Source organism: Corylus avellana, chromosome 4, assembly GCF_965113065.1.
Source record: "Corylus avellana chromosome 4, dhCorAvel1.hap1.2, whole genome shotgun sequence".
In the NCBI taxonomy this organism is placed as follows: domain Eukaryota; kingdom Viridiplantae; phylum Streptophyta; class Magnoliopsida; order Fagales; family Betulaceae; genus Corylus; species Corylus avellana.
In genome coordinates this window covers 24,129,018-24,148,507 of record NC_142493.1, presented here as the reverse complement: position 1 = coordinate 24,148,507, position 19,490 = coordinate 24,129,018, and the positions used below count along the sequence as shown (strand labels likewise).

The 19,490-nt window shown below is 35.6% G+C and overlaps 2 protein-coding genes across 2 annotated transcripts; one reads left to right on the top strand and one right to left on the bottom strand.

Moving 5' to 3' along the window:
* Nucleotides 1-1,566: 1,566 nt before the first annotated feature.
* IAA14 (indole-3-acetic acid inducible 14) lies at nucleotides 1,567-3,690 on the bottom strand. The gene is made up of 5 exons (XM_059591080.2): nucleotides 3,321-3,690; nucleotides 2,824-3,047; nucleotides 2,246-2,381; nucleotides 1,951-2,012; nucleotides 1,567-1,845 (listed from the first exon to the last, which is right to left on the bottom strand). The coding sequence occupies exons 1-5, from the start codon at nucleotides 3,593-3,595 to the stop codon at nucleotides 1,808-1,810; spliced, it is 735 nt and encodes a 244-aa protein (XP_059447063.2). The 5' UTR covers nucleotides 3,596-3,690; the 3' UTR covers nucleotides 1,567-1,807.
* Nucleotides 3,691-16,842: 13,152 nt separating this feature from the next.
* Nucleotides 16,843-17,544, top strand: LOC148586481 (uncharacterized). The gene has a single exon (XM_088515658.1). The coding sequence runs from the start codon at nucleotides 16,843-16,845 to the stop codon at nucleotides 17,542-17,544; it is 702 nt and encodes a 233-aa protein (XP_088371784.1).
* Nucleotides 17,545-19,490: the final 1,946 nt, after the last annotated feature.

The window sequence follows — 19,490 nt, the reverse complement described above, 5'->3', positions numbered from 1 at the left end:
AAAAAAAAAAAAAAAATTATGAATTTGCTTCTTCATTCAAACGTTCTCGTTCTTACAATGCGGCAATGCTTTTATATTACAAGTCAAAAATGAAAATAAACAACTCAAAGAGAAGGATCTACTCTACAATGAATGTTACATTAATTCTTGATTATGAAATAAAGGAGATTTTGACTGAGAAAGATCATAAAAAAGAAAATTGGTGATAAAATATTCCTTTTTGTTGGATTGCAGTAATTTGCAGGATTTTGCTCTCCAAACTAGGTTGGTAGAATTTCCTTCAATCTAATCTATAAAAGTGACATGTGTCCTTTAAACATGTGAGATGCACATGTGTTTTTTTTATAACAGGGACAGAGTTGAAATAAATTTAATTAAAAACACATGTGCACCTCACATGTTATTAAAAAAGTGGACACATGTCATTTTTATAAATTAGGTTGAAAGAAATTTCTCCAACCCAGTTTGGAGGAAAACTTTGTCGCTCCCTATATGGTACGCTTGCAATATAGCCAACCGGCCGGTTCTTCCTGGATTCTTGGAACTGTTGATTGAAATGTTGTTTCTTTTAATACAAATCCCTTACAAACTGGCATTACATCTCGAAATTGGTAAAATGATTAATAGCCAATTGTTTACTAGTCGGCCACTAACTAATTAAATTAATGAGTCATATTCTTTGCTTAGTAATTTCACTAATTACGAATTGTCATGTTAATTTGTAAGAGAAATTGTAGTATCACTACCAACATTCTAAAAATTAATAATGCAAATGAAGTTAGATAGGAAAGAAAAATGCTTAGGATACTACAACTTTTACTTTACAAACTGATATAACAATTTATAATTGATAAAATGATTTAACGTGCATATATGATTGACAAATCAACCACTAACTAATTAATTAAATTGACAAACAAGATTTTTTGCTTAATCATTGTACAAATTAAGAATTATTTTAATTTTACCATGTCCGTTTGTAATAGAACTTATAGTAAAAACTATATATATATATATATATATATATATATAGTCCCACTAAATTCATTTGTGACCCAAAATTAATAATTGCAATTACAACATGCAAGTGTTATGGAGAAGGATCCTCTCCATTTCCTTTGAAATGGAGAGGAGCCGGTCCTCCTTTCACCATTCTACAATAGTGAAATGACCATTCTACCTTGTAAAATAAGGGACCAGCTCCTCTCCATTTCCTTTAAAATGGATCGAGGATCTGAGTCCAAGTGCTACTAACTACCACCCAACCCGGCCCAAAGAATGCCACCAACATTTCAAGCACAAGTCTACATTCAAAAATTAATACGAATGTCCCAACAAATTCCATAAACTAATGGCCATGAATGAAAGCCCCATCAACATGCACATGCTCTTGTTCCCTGCCCTCACTTGGGCTACGGGTTTTAATACCTTCCTCACCTAAAAACAATAATAACTTGGAATAAATTAATGAATGAAAAAAAGGAAATAAGTGATATCAAGAATCTTGAGAGGAAAAAAAGAGTAACATTAATATTAAAATTGAAGGAATAAAACACACAACAACTATGACAGCAGGACCAGCAACAAACAATGTCTAAATGGGTGATTATTAAACAAGCCATTAGCAATAAACAAGGCAGACAATAGGGCTATGTTTATTGCTTCTTGTCTATTACAAATGTCCAGATTCTAATTTTCATATCTATATACGATTAAATAAAATACAGACACAATCAAATTAACAACACCCTGCAGCAAGTGCCTTATCGTTTTGTCTTGCCTCATGATGGATAATTTATAAGCCTCTTCAGCTTCGGTTCTTGCACTTCTCCATGGCTCTTGGGGCTGAAAGTTAATTAAACCAAACTTACATTAATAATTACATAATTTAATTATGAGAAATTATATATATATTTAATCGACTAATTAATGCCATTTCGAATTAAATACCAAGTCCAATAGCTTCTGATCCTTTCATTATGCGAAGGCGCTTGCATGAATCAACAAACATCCTGCATGTATGAAACGATCACATTAGGGCTAGCTGGTGTTAATTTTCACTTGATTTTTTTTACTATTCTAAGGATTCTGAAACAATAATTTGTTATAATATATCTTATAAGGCCAACCATACATTGTTCTTGCAAGCTTATTTGATTATTATCTGTGTAATTTAATTAGGGTTTTTTAAAATTTTAAAAAAAAATTATTTTGTTTAATGTTTTTACAAGGATCAAGTACTTACTCCCATGGAACATCACCAACGAGCATCCAGTCACCATCCTTATCTTCATAGGTTGGCACATACTCGGAACTGTTCAGAAGATCCATTAATTTACTCTCGTTCATGAAGTCAATCATTCCTTGGGCCCCATAATTTCCTTCAATTAACAACCATAAAAAAATACTTATATATATATAAGATAAAACACCAGCAATAAAGTGAAATCTATATATAAAAACTAGGTTGTAATATGAAATTAATCAATATAATTAAGTTCCTCTTGCACTGACATATATGATTGTTCAAGATCTACACAAGGCGGAAATAATACAACAAAATATTGAACTTGCAACTTAATTACAACCTATACATTTATTTATAACATTATTTGCATTTCTATGTGTTCTTTTTTTTTTTTCCTACCCACCATGAATATGATCTTGTTACTCTCTTATTCTAAATTGTATGCCCCAACTTTTTTGGTTACGTTGTGTTTCTTTAGGGTGGGCATGGGCTTGAAGAATTTAATTTCTTGTCAATAATATTAGTCCATAATTTACACATAAATGCAACTATATATTATAGATTTAATTACTTACCCATGGTGAAGGAACTGAACATCTTGGCCAAGGCATCAGATAGTTCTTGGTAGCTCTTGTACATTTTCAAGTCCACTTTACGAAGATATGGCGCACCGTCCATGCAAACTTTAACGAAGGCTGCAGTACCACTACTTCCCTTCTCTCCCTCCTCACTTGTGTTCTTCTGAGCCATCATGTTCTTCCGGTATGATCTCACCGGCGGCCATCCCACAACTTGTGCCCTGAAATTAATCCCATGTTTAACAAAACTATAAATCAAACCCTAATAGTAATTAACTAGATCTTTTGCTACTACCAATTACCCAAAAAAAAAAAAGCATATTTATTCAATGGAAACAGCAAAACTAATGGTGATGTGCACAATCATGATATATAAGAATCAGAATAATACTGAGCATATATATATATATATATATATATATATATAACTAGATTTCTTAAAAAAAAATAAATAAATAAATAAAAAAGAAAAATCTTATAATAAACTGACTCACTTGGCTGGTGGTTTAGCGGGATCCTTGGTGCAAGGAAGGAGCTGGTTCTTTTCCTTTGAAGCATTCTTGATGTTATCTTCCTTGGACTGAAAATTAAGTTTCAGATCAACGGTCTCGGAGAAGCCTCTCTTTCCGGTGGCTTTCGCAGTCTCAGGCTCACTTCCAGTACCGCCACCGGGCAATCCCAGACACAGCTCAGTCTCCTTGAAGTTCAAATCACGCTGATCGGTACCGGTGGCGCCCAGCATGTTGGTTATTTTCCGGCTAACTTCCATGAGAAATTCTGGCTCAGACGAAGAATATAAATTCAGAAACTTTCAATGTATTTGCGCTCCTCTATATCCGGTTTTGTTGGTGAGACTTGCTTTCCTTGCTTCTTCTTCTATTATTATGTTGCTTAGCTAGAGAGAGACCCCCACCCCCCCAATAATATAACAGCGTAGAAGTTTGTGCGTGTGGCAGCATGTGTACGTCATGTCGAGCTTCTGGCATATGGTGTGTTGACACGTGGGGTGTACTAGGGACGTTGATCTCGGAGAGCTAATGATTTACATGATACACATGATTTTGCCGACGTGATAGGATTTGGAGGTAGTGGCTGTGGATCACCCGCTACTGTGCCCTAATACAGTTATTCAGTCAACTGTCACATGCATCTCTCTCGGGGAAAAGTTGGAGAGTGATAATCTTTTTGCTCCAAATTATGTGGGATGATAAACTAATTAACGATATTTTATGTGTCTGAACAGTTGAAGCTTACCACGAAATATTCAAGATTAATGCCATTTCGTGACATGATCATGTGCAATGATGACTTGCAGCTAGTGGCTTAATTCAGGAACAGGGTCCTCTCCGGTTCATTTGAACCGGAGAATATCCAATTAGTTATAGTGAAAGTATATTTTTGTTACTTTTTTATGGACAAAAATATTCCTCTATTATAATTAAGTGGATATTCTCCCGTCTAAATGAATTAGAAATGATCCTAATTCATTAATTAAGAAGTTATTTATATATGTGATTATATTTCAACATCATATATAAACTTTAAATGATATATAATATAACAGTTGGGATTCACATCTCATAAAATCCAAATTGTTGGTTCCATATATTGATCTCTACTCTCTCGATCTCTCTTCTTCTTTCTTTTTTTAAATTTTTTTTTTTTAAATCTTTGAAAAATAAAGTACATAGCGGAATAACATCAATACCTGATCCCTTGCACTGAAATCGAGTTAATTTTTCTAAGGTTGTTTCATCTGATTCTCCAGTGTTTTCTTCCTCCCGACAGTGGAGTACGTACACTATAAGGGTAATACGTACCCACAATAACTCATAGTACTATAAGAAAACAAAAATTAACTACACTAAGAATCAGAAAAATTTTCAATGCCGACTTTCTCAATGTCTCAACCCATTAAATTGGGGAGGGGGGGACCCCATTGATGGGGAGGATGAGACTTAGATCGAGTAACGTACGCCTGAGCATTAGTCCACGTGCCAAGGGTTATGCAGAATACGTACGTAGTTTGCAATTCCTCTAAGGTATTGCAATTCGGCGTTAATTAGACTGGAATCTATTAACTAAGCCAACTGCCTTTGGCCGAGTACACATCATAGCATGCATCAAGTTACCTACTACACTAGCGTACGGAACATGGGCTATCTTTTCTATCTCATCTTGACTTTTAGGACACATTTCGTAGCACAAATTCTCACCTTTAGCAATATTAGGAGTACTATCAATGGGCTTGCAATCATATATGCATCCAAAAGCGTTAAAGTCGAATCTTTCTAATATAGGTATGTTGAGATAACCCTAGCCTTTGAACGATGTTTATGAGAAGTATCGTGAACAAATTAAACCCGTTGAGCCCCATGGCCTCAAGTAATTCAAATTGGGTTTATGTCGGTCCATAACTCATAGGGAACTCTATTAAAAATGTAGAAAATAGTTAAAAGTGCATCATGCCAATATGCCAATTTGCTCATGCCATCATTGACCTAATTATCTCTAACAGGGTTTGATTTCTCCTTTTTGCCACGCCATTTTGATGTGGTGTACTTAGTATCATCATTAACTGTCGTTTGATTCTATTTTCATCAAAGAACCTTTTAAAATGCTCACACATATTCATGTGACTTAATACTCTTGTCTAATTGATTTTCAACCATACTCATATTTGGTGACTATATATATATATATATATATATATATATATATATATATATATGATTGTATCGCTCATTCGGCTTAGATGAATCCAATCCATGGTAAATCTAGGTTTGCCATTGCTTGCTAGCTTATCTCTCATATTTTCATGTGTGTCTCACTCTCACACATGCCATCCCACTAAGGGCGGCAACAATTTGTCTATAGCTAACCTGCTCAGTAGGGTTTCAAGTGGGGAAAATTTTATGAGAAAAAGATAAAATATTGTTCCAAATCTGGTTGAATCTTTGAACATGGCAGCTGCAAGGCCTAGCTATTAGCTAGCTAGTGTATGTACGTGAGTAATGTTGTAGGTCACGAATCCCGGAAAATGTTCCATTTTACTATGCCTGCAAAAGGAGGAGTCATGAGCATCATTCTCCCATCCATCAGTTTCAAAAGTCCTTTTTTAAAAAATTAATATCTTATCAACCTTAGAGGTACCACACACACTTAGCAAATCGCATAAACGAATTTCGTGCAGCACCACGTTCCTTTCGCCGCCTCCTTTCCTTTTCCTTCAATTTATTAGGGGCGTTGGGTGTTGGGAGGAGAGAGCATATAGTACCAAGGACGACTAATTCCCCATTTATTATTTTACTCTCTCTCTCTCTCTCTCTCTCTCTCTCTCTCTATATATATATATATATATATATATATATTAACAATGTACAATATAGTTTATGGCAAGATTCTCCTAGTTAATTAGGAAGCTTCCATTTATGCATATAAGCACATGGATGAATAATTTGTAAATAAGCCTATAAAATGATTAATGTCATTAAGCAATTAATTAACAACTCTCTTGTTGAAGTTGAATTGTTGAAAATTCAACCCCTAACTATATTCTGCCTCCTCTTTAATTTTTAAGAACTTTGATCTAGCTAGGTTGGAGAGGGAGAACAATAATGGTTATTCTAATTGAGCGTGACCATAGTAATTAACACAAACTCGCAGGAGACTGCTCAGGAAGGACCTAAATGGCGAAAATCGCAGGCGCACCCTCAAGACCAGCCTCGCCATAACTTAAACGCTCTCCTCGCCAGTGCATCGATGGGACTCAAGAGAATAATACAAATAAATATGAGGATTTCCATATTCGGGAGTCGAACCCAAGCCCTTACATTATCTAAACCCAATGGAAATGCCTCTGAGACCGTCGAACCACCGTCTCTGGTGGTGTACATATGTATATATATTGTTTGAATTAAAGCAATAGGTGTTATATAGTTTAATTAAGATAAGCATATATATCCCCCTGCAGGACACATAGACATCAAGCAATAGCAGTACTTTTAGGGCATGGATTAGACTAAAAGACAGGTCACATCCCAAGAGAAGGAAACATCCCAAACCCTAGCTGTGCCCTTGCCCTGTCAACATCCCCCCAACCCCATTCTGGCTTGTTTCTTTCTAACCTACCTCTATGATAATTATCCAATGGTTCAACATCCTCCTCCAGTCCCAGCCACATATTCCTTTTTAGAACAGTGACCAATGGATATAAGAACATACCCTTCTCATCTTTCAAACTTGGAGGAGTCAAAATCATATAAGAATACAAGAAACCATTCTTGATCCGCTTTGAAATTGCCCAACATCATATCTCTAATCTAGTAAAGAAAGTGACTCCCCCCACCTTCCCATATAACTTTTACAATGCAGTCACTTCATGAGTTCTAAGGGTTTTTTAGGTGGTCCTAATACTCTAGCCTCTAGCTACTAAGATAAGATAGGGTCAAAATATCAGGTCAATCCAAGTGGCCCTCTGTACATTTTTTGATCACCACATTTCATGCTATAATTCACATAATCAATTCTCATTTCACTTGGCTGACGTCATATTGTTCATCCCATTGGATCAGCTCGTGTTATAAATAAAAGAAATCATTACTAATGGTATTGACATATTAGTCAAGTGAGATAGGAATGAGATAAGAGTGTGGATTCTAGCATTATTCAAAACAGACTGTATTCTTCTGTATGGTGTCACTCAACACCTAGTGGGTGCAACACATTAAACTACGTCCCTTTCTTCTTCTTTTTTCCCTGCAAGTTTCAAATACAGGTAGATAGCATAGAGTTATTTACCATAAATGTGAGTAGGTGTTTTGGTGATACTCTCAATCTCAATATTCAGGTGCTTAGAATTGCTCTATGATGATCTCAATGGGGTAGATCCAGATTTGATCCCATATGAGACTTTTGCAAAGGAGACATATGAATAACAATGAGGCATTAGTTAATTAACAATTATCATCACTCACATCTAGTTTATTATGTTGGCCCTACAAAAGAAATATATGAGAATCTCCCCACAATAATAATATTCCAAATGTTGGTAGAACTTGGGACATTGGATACCATGGTGGGGGCTGACCAGGGCACTCTTTGCTTGGAATGTCTAGTTAAAAATATACCTCTTGCTCCTATATCATTAATTCTTCTAATTAATTTACGCGGTTTTGTATTAATCCTTAATTATATTAATTAATCTTCTGTTTTCTGAGCTGAAGTCACCCATGATGAAGATTCATATATATATATTATGTGGCCGGGGCAGATTATAGAAATATAAGATTGTTGAACTAATTATGAACTCGAAGAGGATACCAAATCCTTTAGCGGCTTAGTGGGTGGGAAAAGAATCACTATGCTTTTTAGAAAGAGATTAGAGGAATCAATTAAATTACAAGTCCAAAAAATTTCTTTTTTCTATCCCCTCTATGGCATCAAGTTAGGTGGACAATATAATCATGGGGAAGGCCACCCAGGGGACCATTTGGTAAACAAACCTAAGAGGTGCAGAAGAAAGAAATTTTGAGAGCCATATATATATGGCGATGGTACAAGGAAGAAATTGAAAAAAGTGGGAAACTTTAGAAGAAATTGACTCACTATTTTTTTCATGTTCATGCATCGATCAGGATCTCATGATCATGTATTATCATTAGGAAAAAAATAAATAAAAATCAGTCTATGGAGCAAGTAACACCCTGTGATGTAAACAGTAACTAAGTAATTAAACAAAATTAACAAATAGGTTTCCGTTCCCAACTTCTGTCCAAACTTTTGATGAAAACTCTCATAGTGCTATGTAAACACCAATCATATTGTGTCATGTGCCCCTTGCACTAAAAAATTATAAATAAAATATATATATATATATATATATATATATATATATATATATATATATATATATATATCAATTATTAATTAAATTAAAAATGAAAAAGAAAGAGAAATTTGGGATGGTCGACCCCAAAATTATCCAACCCCCCAATTTTTATTTTTATTTATACTTTTTTCTTTTTATGATTTTTTTTTTTTTATTGTAGGAAACACGTGTCACAATATATTTGGTGATACAATTCAATCTATCAAAATTTTGGATGAAAGTTGGGTGTAATGACTTATTTGTTAATTTTGCTTTCCACCAGAAGTTTTTAGTAACTTTTTATACAACGAGTTATTTGTAAATCTATGAAACTTCAGAGACTGATTTTGCATTTTTCTTATTATTAGTTGGTTGGCCTAAAACTCAGAACACATTGTTTGCAACTCAAAAAAAAAAAAAAAAAAAAAAAAAAAAAGGGGTGGGGGGGGTGCTTTATGTTAAAGAATAATGCTACATATACTATACTTCTATCTCAATAGGCGGTGCGGCAGCGCCATCAATCCTTCAATTTATTATTATTATTTTTATAAAGATTAATTTGAGAGTTGCCACATTAACCCAATAGAATGAACTGTGACAAGAATAAAGTAGGATAGGAATATAGTATGTTGCATTAAATTGTCATCCATGACACCTTTCATTTCCCATCAAAGAGAAGAATCTTCTTGATTTGGTTACTTAGATGATTGTCACAAGTTATCAAGGTATTATCTTTGAATTCATAGTTGACATACCATTTTGTCTTGATCTCTCTTTCTCTCTCTATATATATATCACAAATTAACAAATTAATTAAGGTATATAGATATATTGACAGCCCATCCTGCATTTGGGCCAAGTTGGGAAGGAGTTTTCCAAGCTCACATATATGTTTTTCTTAAGGCTCAAACAGGCCTTTTTGGTCCATGTCCAATTCACTGGTTCGTTGTCGGGCCTTTCAAAATCCAACTGATAACATAACATGCCAAGATTCACGTTTTTTGGTTTAAAAATTTTACTTCACAAAATAACAAAAAATTCAGAGTCAAAAGATGACTGACTATTCCTTTGAAAAAGCACCATAGAAAGCCTTTTCCTTGTTCTCTCATTGTATAAGTTAATTAATAATGATAATGCTGGATAACAACTTACAAGTTCTTGTTTAAACACTCCATTCTTTTTCCTTTTTTCGTTTGAAAACTTGATGGGTTTCTTTCTCATAATTAATACTTATAAGAGCTCTCTTTTGTTATGTCTGGATTGTTCTTGGATTTCAAAGAACATGCCTTTTTAACATAGATGCTAATTTTCTCCATTGAAAGGAAAGCAAAATCCCGGCCGCCCCTTGTGAAAAATAATTTTTTTCTTTCTTCAAATTCTAATATTTACTAAACAGTAAATGTGAGCGAGTCTTAAAGGGTTTACCGTTCACATATCGAACAAAAAGACGACTTACCCAAAATCTGTTCAAATAAGTAAACTCCATTGAAAAAAACTAACCATTTTACGGTAAAATGGTCGGGATCTTTTTTTTCTTTCTTTTTTTTTTTTTTTTTTTGATATAAAAAAATTCAAACTAATAGGCAATTGAATTCCTCTTAAAGACAAAATTGTTTGGATGATGGCCATGCAAATGGAGTTAAAAATGAAAGTAGGTGTGATTGTGAAGCAGGTAAAAGATCGAGTGCAACTCAAAAATTGACCTGGACAAAAACATCTTGGTCCCATGATCATTGATGGTGTTCCATCTTCGCAGGTTCCTCGGGGACCCACTCCCACATCAACAGTGATGCCCACGAATGGTCCTTGGTGGATAGACGTGGCTTTAGAGTTTTGGACCAACAACAAATGGGTAGGAAATTATTAGGACAACACGGCTTCTGCTTCGGGACAACATAGGATGGGGCCCAACTGTACCTCTCGTGTGTCTCGGGGAGTTGGGACCCACAAACTCATTAAAATCTTCCTGTCTGGAACGTCCTTTTCACGCGCTTCCATCACACGCTTCTTCTGGTCCACTACAGGTTGGAGTAGGATCCTCCGAACCAGAACCACATCTCAGGTTTGACCAAATTTATAGACTGACTTTTTATTTAGGGATGAGAATTTTTCACAATAAGACTTGAAAATTTGATACGTAAACTTATTTTGCTTTTTGGTTTTTTTTTTTTGTTTTTTTTTTTTTAATAGATGCCTGGCCAAAACGATGTTGTTTTGGGTTGAGGTGAATGCTATAGTTTTGGGTGTTTTCGAAATTTCAAGTGGACTGTGTGAAGATATAATGAACATAAAAAGTCAAATTGTTTGAGTTTAACGTTGAAAACTAACAAATAGGTCATAAGTGAGAGCAATTCAAAGTTTAGAGGTCTAAAGTGAGAGATTTGAAAATTGAAAGAAGGTTTATAAAATCAGTTGAAAGTTCAGGGGGCCAAACTGAAGTTTTTTTTTTTTTTTTGTGGGCTTACTGTTGACATTTGAATTAATAATTTTTTAAAATCAGAAAAGTATTTTCAAAATAGTTAACCAAATATTTATCTCCAAGTTGATTATCACTAGGAAATTAGATACAACTACAAAGCCTTTTGTATTTATAGTTGGAGAGGAATTTTGGTATATGTAGTTGTCGTAGCTTTGAATAGGTTGACAAATATTGTTCCCGGATAACACAACAAAGCTCACCCACAAATATAGTTTGCTTCATCAAGATTTCTAGATCCACTAAATACAATACTCTGGATGAGTTTATCTTTATCTTTTTTTTTTAATTAATATTTAGACTTTTCTTTCACGGAGAGGCCACTTTTTTTTGTTTTTTTTTTCCTAATATGCAATCATAACGATTATTTTATGATAATGGTAGCACTTGCTTGCTTGGAATCGTACAGAAATGACATAAAACAGTAAAAACCGCATGCATTCTTTTAATTTTGGTTGTTCTATCAAGATTTCAGTAGAAATCAAGACAACTAATCAGGATCCAAAGATTACACGGTGAAAGACCCACCAGCCCTTCAAATCCCATATGATCCAAAGTGATCATTTAATGATAGTATTACACACCAACATTATGGAGACATTTTGTATACCACAACAGGGTGGTGGATACGATTCTTTTGAAACAGGTGATCTTGGTCCAATATATAATTGCAAGGTATTTGCAAAAGTGGTCCTAGCCAGATATTATACAGAAAATGGGGAGCTAGCTAGCTAGCTGCTCACTACTCACTGGATGATTTGATTGTTCTTAGCCAGATAAGATCCAGAAAATGGAACCTAGCAAGAGGATAGGACACCCACGGATTTAATGCAAAAAAAATCAATAAATAAATAAAAATTCTGACACCCTAATTTTGTCCAGTGCTCCTAGCTTGTTTGTGGGTGCCTCAAAGGTACTGCCACTCCCAGCTAAAGTCGTTGATGGATATTTGTCATCTTGTCTAATAGCATTCTCAGTAGATTTTTTATAATAAAATATGTTTTTTAAGTTTTAAAAAAAATGTTTAAAAAATCACAAAAAATATCTTATAAGAGACTCTCTAAATAAACTCTCATTATTATAATTGCTACAATAGAACTCAATATTTTTGGTTTTATTATTGTAATCCTTATGATTATTAAGATAAATAAAAAATGATTCTTTCTCCTCTCCTCTCATGTCTTACAATTCTCTCTCATCTCTCATCTCATATATATAATATAATTAAAAAAAAATAAATATTTTAATGATATAGAGAATGATTAAGGAAAGCTATTGAGGTGTATTTTGATATAGGGAAGCAAAAAGTAGTTTGAATCCTTAAATGTAAAGAAAATAACGAGGAAGCTGTTGAGAATGTTTAAGGAGTTAGGCCCATCCCATGGGACACCCAACAAAATTTTCCATTTTCTTAAAGTATTTCCACTTAAACTTCATAATTAGTAAGCACTAGCTTAGAGCCCGCACTACGCGCTGGGTTTTTTTTTTTATTTTGTAATTTACTCAAAAAGTCTTTAAAAGATTATCAACAACAATTTTTATTTTCTTATCTTAATTAACTAATTAGCTACCAAAAATGACAAATGTTCATAAGATCCTTTTAAACCATAGTTTTTCTCAATACATATCTAATAAATTTAAAAATTCATAAATTTTAATTCTTATAAACTGAAACATATTAAATATTTGTTCCCATATATGTAGTTTAAAACGAAATATAAAGGAAAAAAATTCAAAATAAAAACATAGATTAATCAATTATACAAAATGATTGATTAATCATTATATTCCAACAATGACACCACTTCTCCTCCACTATACAATCCATTATGGTAAACTTTTGTCTTTCAGGAGTTGAATTTTCTCCTCATAAACAATTTTTTTGAGAAATTTTTCTATTACACTGACAAAAATAAAGAAGTGTTCTAAAATATATGAGCATATTGATATTTGATTACAGTTATGTTTACTAATTTTGTAAACAAAAGAATGTTGGTAGTTTAATTTTTATTTTTAAAAATGAAAGAGATAAAAAATACTGGCAGGAATATTAACATAATCTAATTATACATCATACCAAAAATAATGATAGGAAACATTTTTACTATCATTTCCCTTAATTCAACGTGAAATTTACAAAAGAAAACTAATCAATTTGAATAAATAATATATAAATTAGTATAAAATTTAAGGGAAAAAAATGGAAGAACATAACAACTTTTTTTTTTTTTACAACCATCCTTCACATATATAAAGCAAATGAAACTAATTTTAAGACATACAGGAAAACAAAGACGAAAAAATCTACACAATGAACATTGACATAATCTAAAAAAGCATCATACATCGTACCAAAAATAATGATAGGAAACTCTTTCACTATCATTTCCTAATTCAATGTGAAATTTAAAAAAGAAAAATATTAAATTTGAATAAATAATATATAAATTAGTAGAAAATTTAAGGGATAACAATGGAAGAACATAAATACATTAAATAAAGATAAAATTAAAAAATTAAAAAAAAATTAATATAATTGAAAGATTTGTCTTTTTCTACTGTATACGTTTCTCGATTCCAATGAAACCTTAAAAACCAATGTCATTCATTAATTAAGCATGTAAACAGATAAAAAAAATTAAATCACTCAATGAACAACATGTACAAACTAAAAAATTATCAACCCAAAATAACGATAAGAAACTCTCTCTCATTATTATTTCTTGAGTTCAATGTAAAATTTACGAAAGAAAAATAATCATTTGAATAAAAAATAATATATAAATTAGAAAAAAAAAATAAGGGACAAAAAAAAAATGGAAGAACATAAGCACCGGAAATAAAGATAAAAATAAATAAATAAATAAATAAAACTGTAGTATAATTTTTCATTAAGAAACAACGATTAGAAAATTGAAAAGAACAGTTCTAGAAAAAAATATATATATAAAAAAAAGAACTGTAGTATAATTTTTCATTGAGAAACAACAATGCAAATCTCTCTCTCTCTCTCTCTCTCTCTTTTCTTTTTCTGAATTGATTGTGAAATTTACAAAGGAATATTGAGATATAAATAGAAAGTAAGAGAAGAAAAAAAAATATTAGAAAAAAATATAAGGGACAAAAACAAAAATGGAAGAACATAAGCACCGAAAATAAAGATAAAAAAACAAAAAAAAAATGAAAATACTAATATAATTGAAAATAGTTATTCTACTCTTCACTGAGAATAATCTAATTTTTCATTGAGAAACAACGATTGGAAAATTAAAAAGAACTGTTCTTTAAAAAAAAAAAATAATAATAATAATTGAGAAACAACGATTGGAAACTCTCTCTACCTCTCTCTTGTAGTCTTGTCTTTTTCATGATTTGAGTGTGAAATTGACAGAGGAACATTGAGATATAAATAGAAAGCAAGAGAAGAGAAAAAGAAAAATAAACAGGGAGAGAAAGAGAGAATTTGAGAACCTTTTGTTTTCTTCATTAAGACAATTAAATATATTACAAATAAAACTCATACATTTTAATTGTCTCATATTGAAATATAAACATAAAGCAAGAGAAGATAAAAAGAAAATTAAATAAAGAGAGAGAAATAGAGAATTTGAAAACTTTTTGTTTTCTTCATTAAGACAATTCAATGCATTACAAATAAAAAAAAAAAAAAAAAAATGCATAGTGAAAGAATTCAATGGGCCTAGTGTCCTCCTACTCCTACGTAAATATTATTTTATAACCGGTCTTTGTTAAATCTCGTTACACGTCTTAATGTTTTTTTCCAAGCTCGACTAAAGCTGTGGAAGGAGGTGTTTTTCAAGCTGTTTTTGTCACGGCTGTGAAAGGATTTCTTGAGTGTGATGATGAACGACGAACGCATGGCAGACGACCTCAGCCGGATGTGGGGAAGTTTTTCACTTTCCGAGGTGGAGGAGGATGAACTGGAGATCAATAACCATGCTTGGGAAGAAGGAACCAACCGGGGTAAAACCTGTGTGATTGGAAAACTGATTGTGGATCATTTGGTGAGTAAGGAGATTATCCGAGCCACCTTAATACGGGGGTGGAAACCGTCAGGTACTCCATCTTTCAAGGTATTGGGCGACAATCTCTTTCTGGTGGATTTTGTGGATGAGAAAGATAAGAAACGAGTGCTGGAGGGTAGGCCCTGGGTTTTTTAGGGCAATCTGTTTGCAATTGAAGATTATGATGGTTTCACTATACCATCAAAAATCCCTTTTGACAAAGCAGCCTTTTGGGTAAGGATGATAAACTTACCCTTGGCATGCATGAGTCTGAATGTAGGCCATCAGATTGGATCAGCGATGGGTCATGTGGAAGAGGTGGATGTCGACGAAGGTGGAATGGGTTGGGGTGAATACCTGAGGGTGAAGATTACTCTTGATCTGCAGAAACCTTTGACGAGGGGGAGAGTATTGAAGATAAATGGGTCAAAAACGCTGGTCTCCTTCCAGTATGAAAGACTCCCTAAATTCTGCTTTAGCTGTGGAGTGATCAAACATGGGGTGACGGGGTGCTCTGAGAGGAATAATGGCCGGAAACAACATGCACCAACTGCTTTTGGGCCGTGGATGAGATCGACATCCCCTAAAAGGATATTTGGAGGCAGGTTTGGGCAGGGCCTGGAGAGACGAGACCCACCACAGCATCAGCGAGAGAACCTGGGTGGCTTCGGACGGCAGGGTCATGGGCGCCGATCTTCACCGGATAGTCAGAAACCGCCGTACTATAGTCCAGAAGACGGGGGTTCACCGTCAGGGCCGGCGGAGCGTAAGGAGAAACCACATATGGAAAGAGACAAGCGTAATAAACACTTTCCATCAAAAGTTAGATCCCCAGTATCATCAGGGAGCGAGATGGGCGGAAATTTGAATGAGGAAAATCAAGGAGATGGGATGAGTGGCGCAAATCATGGGAGCATAATGAAGGGCAACGAGAAAGCCGTGAATCCAGGGAGCGCGGTGGATGGGGATTTGGGAGCCAAAACGCACAAAGCCACAGAAGAGATATTTTCTGGGTGTACCCACACGGAAATCCTGGCTGATTTGGAGAAAGGTGAGAATGAGAATCTTAAGGGAGCGGACTCAGAATCGGTTAATGAATATTTAGATGAGCTGGCAACAAAAGAAAAACAGACAGCAGGACACGTGGTAGCAGGGAAATGTGATGAAGATATTTCTGGGCCTTGTGATGATGATGGGCCAAGGGGAATAAAACGTTCCAGAAATTCCGGTAGTGGTTTTTTTACTATGTCTGACGTGGAGAAACGGATGAAACATGCGCTCTCTGAGGAGGTAGGGAGACCACGCGGGACCAGTGACGAAACATGGCGACAAAGTGGCCGATCAAAGCTTCCAATAGTAACTGATGGTGACAATCGAAGTAAAAAAGATGGGTTGAAGGAGGGGGGAATAGAAGTGGGGAAAGCAGGTCGATCAAAAGGCAAACCTGGCGTGTCCGTTAAAAATGTAAAAAGTGGATCGGGACTGGCGGCGGCTGGAAATCAGCCCCGCCGACCGCAATGAGTATATTAAGTTGGAACTGCCGAGGGCTTGGGAACCTTCGGACAGTTCAGGAACTTCGCCGGTTGGTGAAAGACAAGAAACCCAATGTAGTTTTCTTAATGGAAACTAAGCTATGTAAAAATAAGATGGAACGAGTGCGTATCCAGCTGGGGTTTGAGCATGTGTTCGTGGTTGATTGTGTGGGAAAAAGTGGAGGCCTAGCTCTACTTTGGATGTCGGACGCTGGAGTGGAAATTCAAAACTTTAGTCGGAGACATATAAATGCGAAGGTGTGCCGTTCCCCCATTTTACCGCAATGGAAAATTACATTTTTCTATGGGCAGCCGGACCCTAGTAAGCGACCGGAGGCTTGGAGCCTTCTTCGACACCTTGCTCGAATGGATCCTACTCCTTGGGTCTGTCTTGGTGATTTTAATGAAATCCTAAGTGCTGACGAAAAATTTGGAGGGAATGAACGTCAAAGGGGATTGATGGAAAATTTCCAAAACACTCTAGAGGTGTGTGGCCTGTCGGACTTGGGATATAAGGGCCCTAAGTATACATGGCATAATGGTAGAGAAGGGGCGGAATTTACAAAAGAGAGACTTGACCGAGTAGTGGCAAATAGGGAGTGGTCTGAACTATACCAAGGTATGGAGGTTGTGGTTGGGGCCTCGATTTGTTCTGATCACCTTCCTATTTGGGTGCTGTTAAAGAACCAGATTACAAGCTATAAAGGGCCCCGCAGATTCAGATTTGAGGAGGGATGGGGTTTGCATGCAAAGTGTCGTGAACTTATAGAAAAATCATGGGAGGCCAGTATGACCCATGCAGTAGACCCGTGGTAAAGTATGGCGGGCAAAATGGAAGCTTGTAAAACCTCCTTGATACGTTGGCAAAGGGAAGAGTTAGAGAAACCAAAATGGAATATTATCAAACACAGTAAACAACTGGCTGCTTTACAAGGGGCTGAAAATGGTACAGATATGGGAAAAGCCATAAAACTCCAAAATGAGTTGACAATATTGATGGAGAAGGAAGAATTAAAATGGAGGCAGCGGGCAAAAACGGATTGGCTCAAATTTGGAGACCGAAACTCAAAGTTTTTCCACGCTTGTGCAAGCCAAAGACGGCAAGTGAATAAAATTGATCACATTCGGGATGAGAATGGTGGAGTATGGGAAGGTCAAGATGGGATTGGAAAGGTTTTTGAAAGCTATTTTACTAGCTTGTTTACTGCCGGAGATAATGTATCTTATGATATGTGCTTGGGTGGCTTGGGAGGACGTATAACGGAGGAAATGAATGAGTCCCTGGTGAGGCCTTTTACGGAGGAAGAGATCCGGACTGCTTTGTTTCAGATGGCTCCATTAAAAGCCCCGGGTCCGGATGGCTTCAACGCTGGCTTTTTCCAAAAACACTGGGATATTGTGGGTCCCGAGGTTTGCAAAGCTACTCTTTACTCTCTTAATAATGCTGTTATTGATTGTGAGCTAAATTCCACTTTTATAGCACTCATTCCAAAAACTAAAAATCCCACTTGTGTTTCGGAATTTAGACCGATTAGCCTGTGCAATGTACTTTATAAGATTATTTCTAAGGTTTTGGCTAATAGGCTGAAGGTGTTTTTACCCCATATTATCTCCCATTATCAGAGTGCCTTTATACCAGGGAGGTTGATAACTGATAACATTTTGGCTGCCTATGAGACCCTACATACGATGCACACGCGGATGAGGGGTAAGAAGGGCTATATGGCGGTCAAAATTGACATGAGTAAGGCCTATGATAGGGTGGAATGGGGGTTTTTGGAGGCAGTTATGGAAAAAATGGGGTTTGCACCAAGGTGGATTCAACTTGTCCTGATGTGTGTCACCTCAGCGAAATATGCAGTTTTGGTGAATGGGATACCAACGGGAACGATAACCCCTACTAGGGGTATTCGCCAAGGGGACCCTATTTCGCCATATTTGTTCTTGCTTTGTGCGGAGGCGCTGAGCTCCTCCCTATCGGAGGCGGATAGAAGGGGTGTGTTAGAGGGTGTCCCCACCTCCAAGAGAGGCCCACGACTAAATCACCTCTTTTTTGCTGACGATAGTTTACTGTTTTGCAGAGCAGATTTGGGTCACTGGAATAGGTTATCGTCCCTACTCCGCAACTATGAGATGGCCTCGGGTCAAAAACTGAACACCTCCAAGACGGCTATCTTTTTTAGTCGGAATACCCCTCAGGCGAGTAGAAAAAAAATTCTTGAAGTGTCCAGAATCCCAAGTTCCCAAAGATATGATAGGTACTTGGGATTGCCAGCATTGGTGGGGAAATCTCGGACAAAAGAATTTACAAGCATTGTTGATAGAGTGTGGAAGCGTCTGCAAGATTGGAAACTCAAATTGCTATCGCAAGCAGGGAGGGAAATATTAGTCAAGGCGGTGATACAAGCCATTCCTACTTATTGTATGAGTGTCTTCATGCTTCCAAAAGCGTTGTGCACAAAGCTCAATTCTCTAATGCAACAATTTTGGTGGGGAGCGTCGAATATAAGATGGATGAAGTGGAGCAAAATGGGCATTCCAAAATCCCAAGGAGGTATGGGATTTCGGGATTTTAAATGTTTTAATAAGGCACTCCTCGCCAAGCAATGTTGGCGGCTTTGGCGGACCTCCGATAGTCTAGTCTCCCAAATTATGAAGGCAAAGTACTATGTCAATAGCTCGGTTCTTGAAGCGAAATTAGGGAGCAAGCCCTCCTATGCATGGAGGAGTATTTTGGGATCTTGTGATCTTCTAAAGGAAGG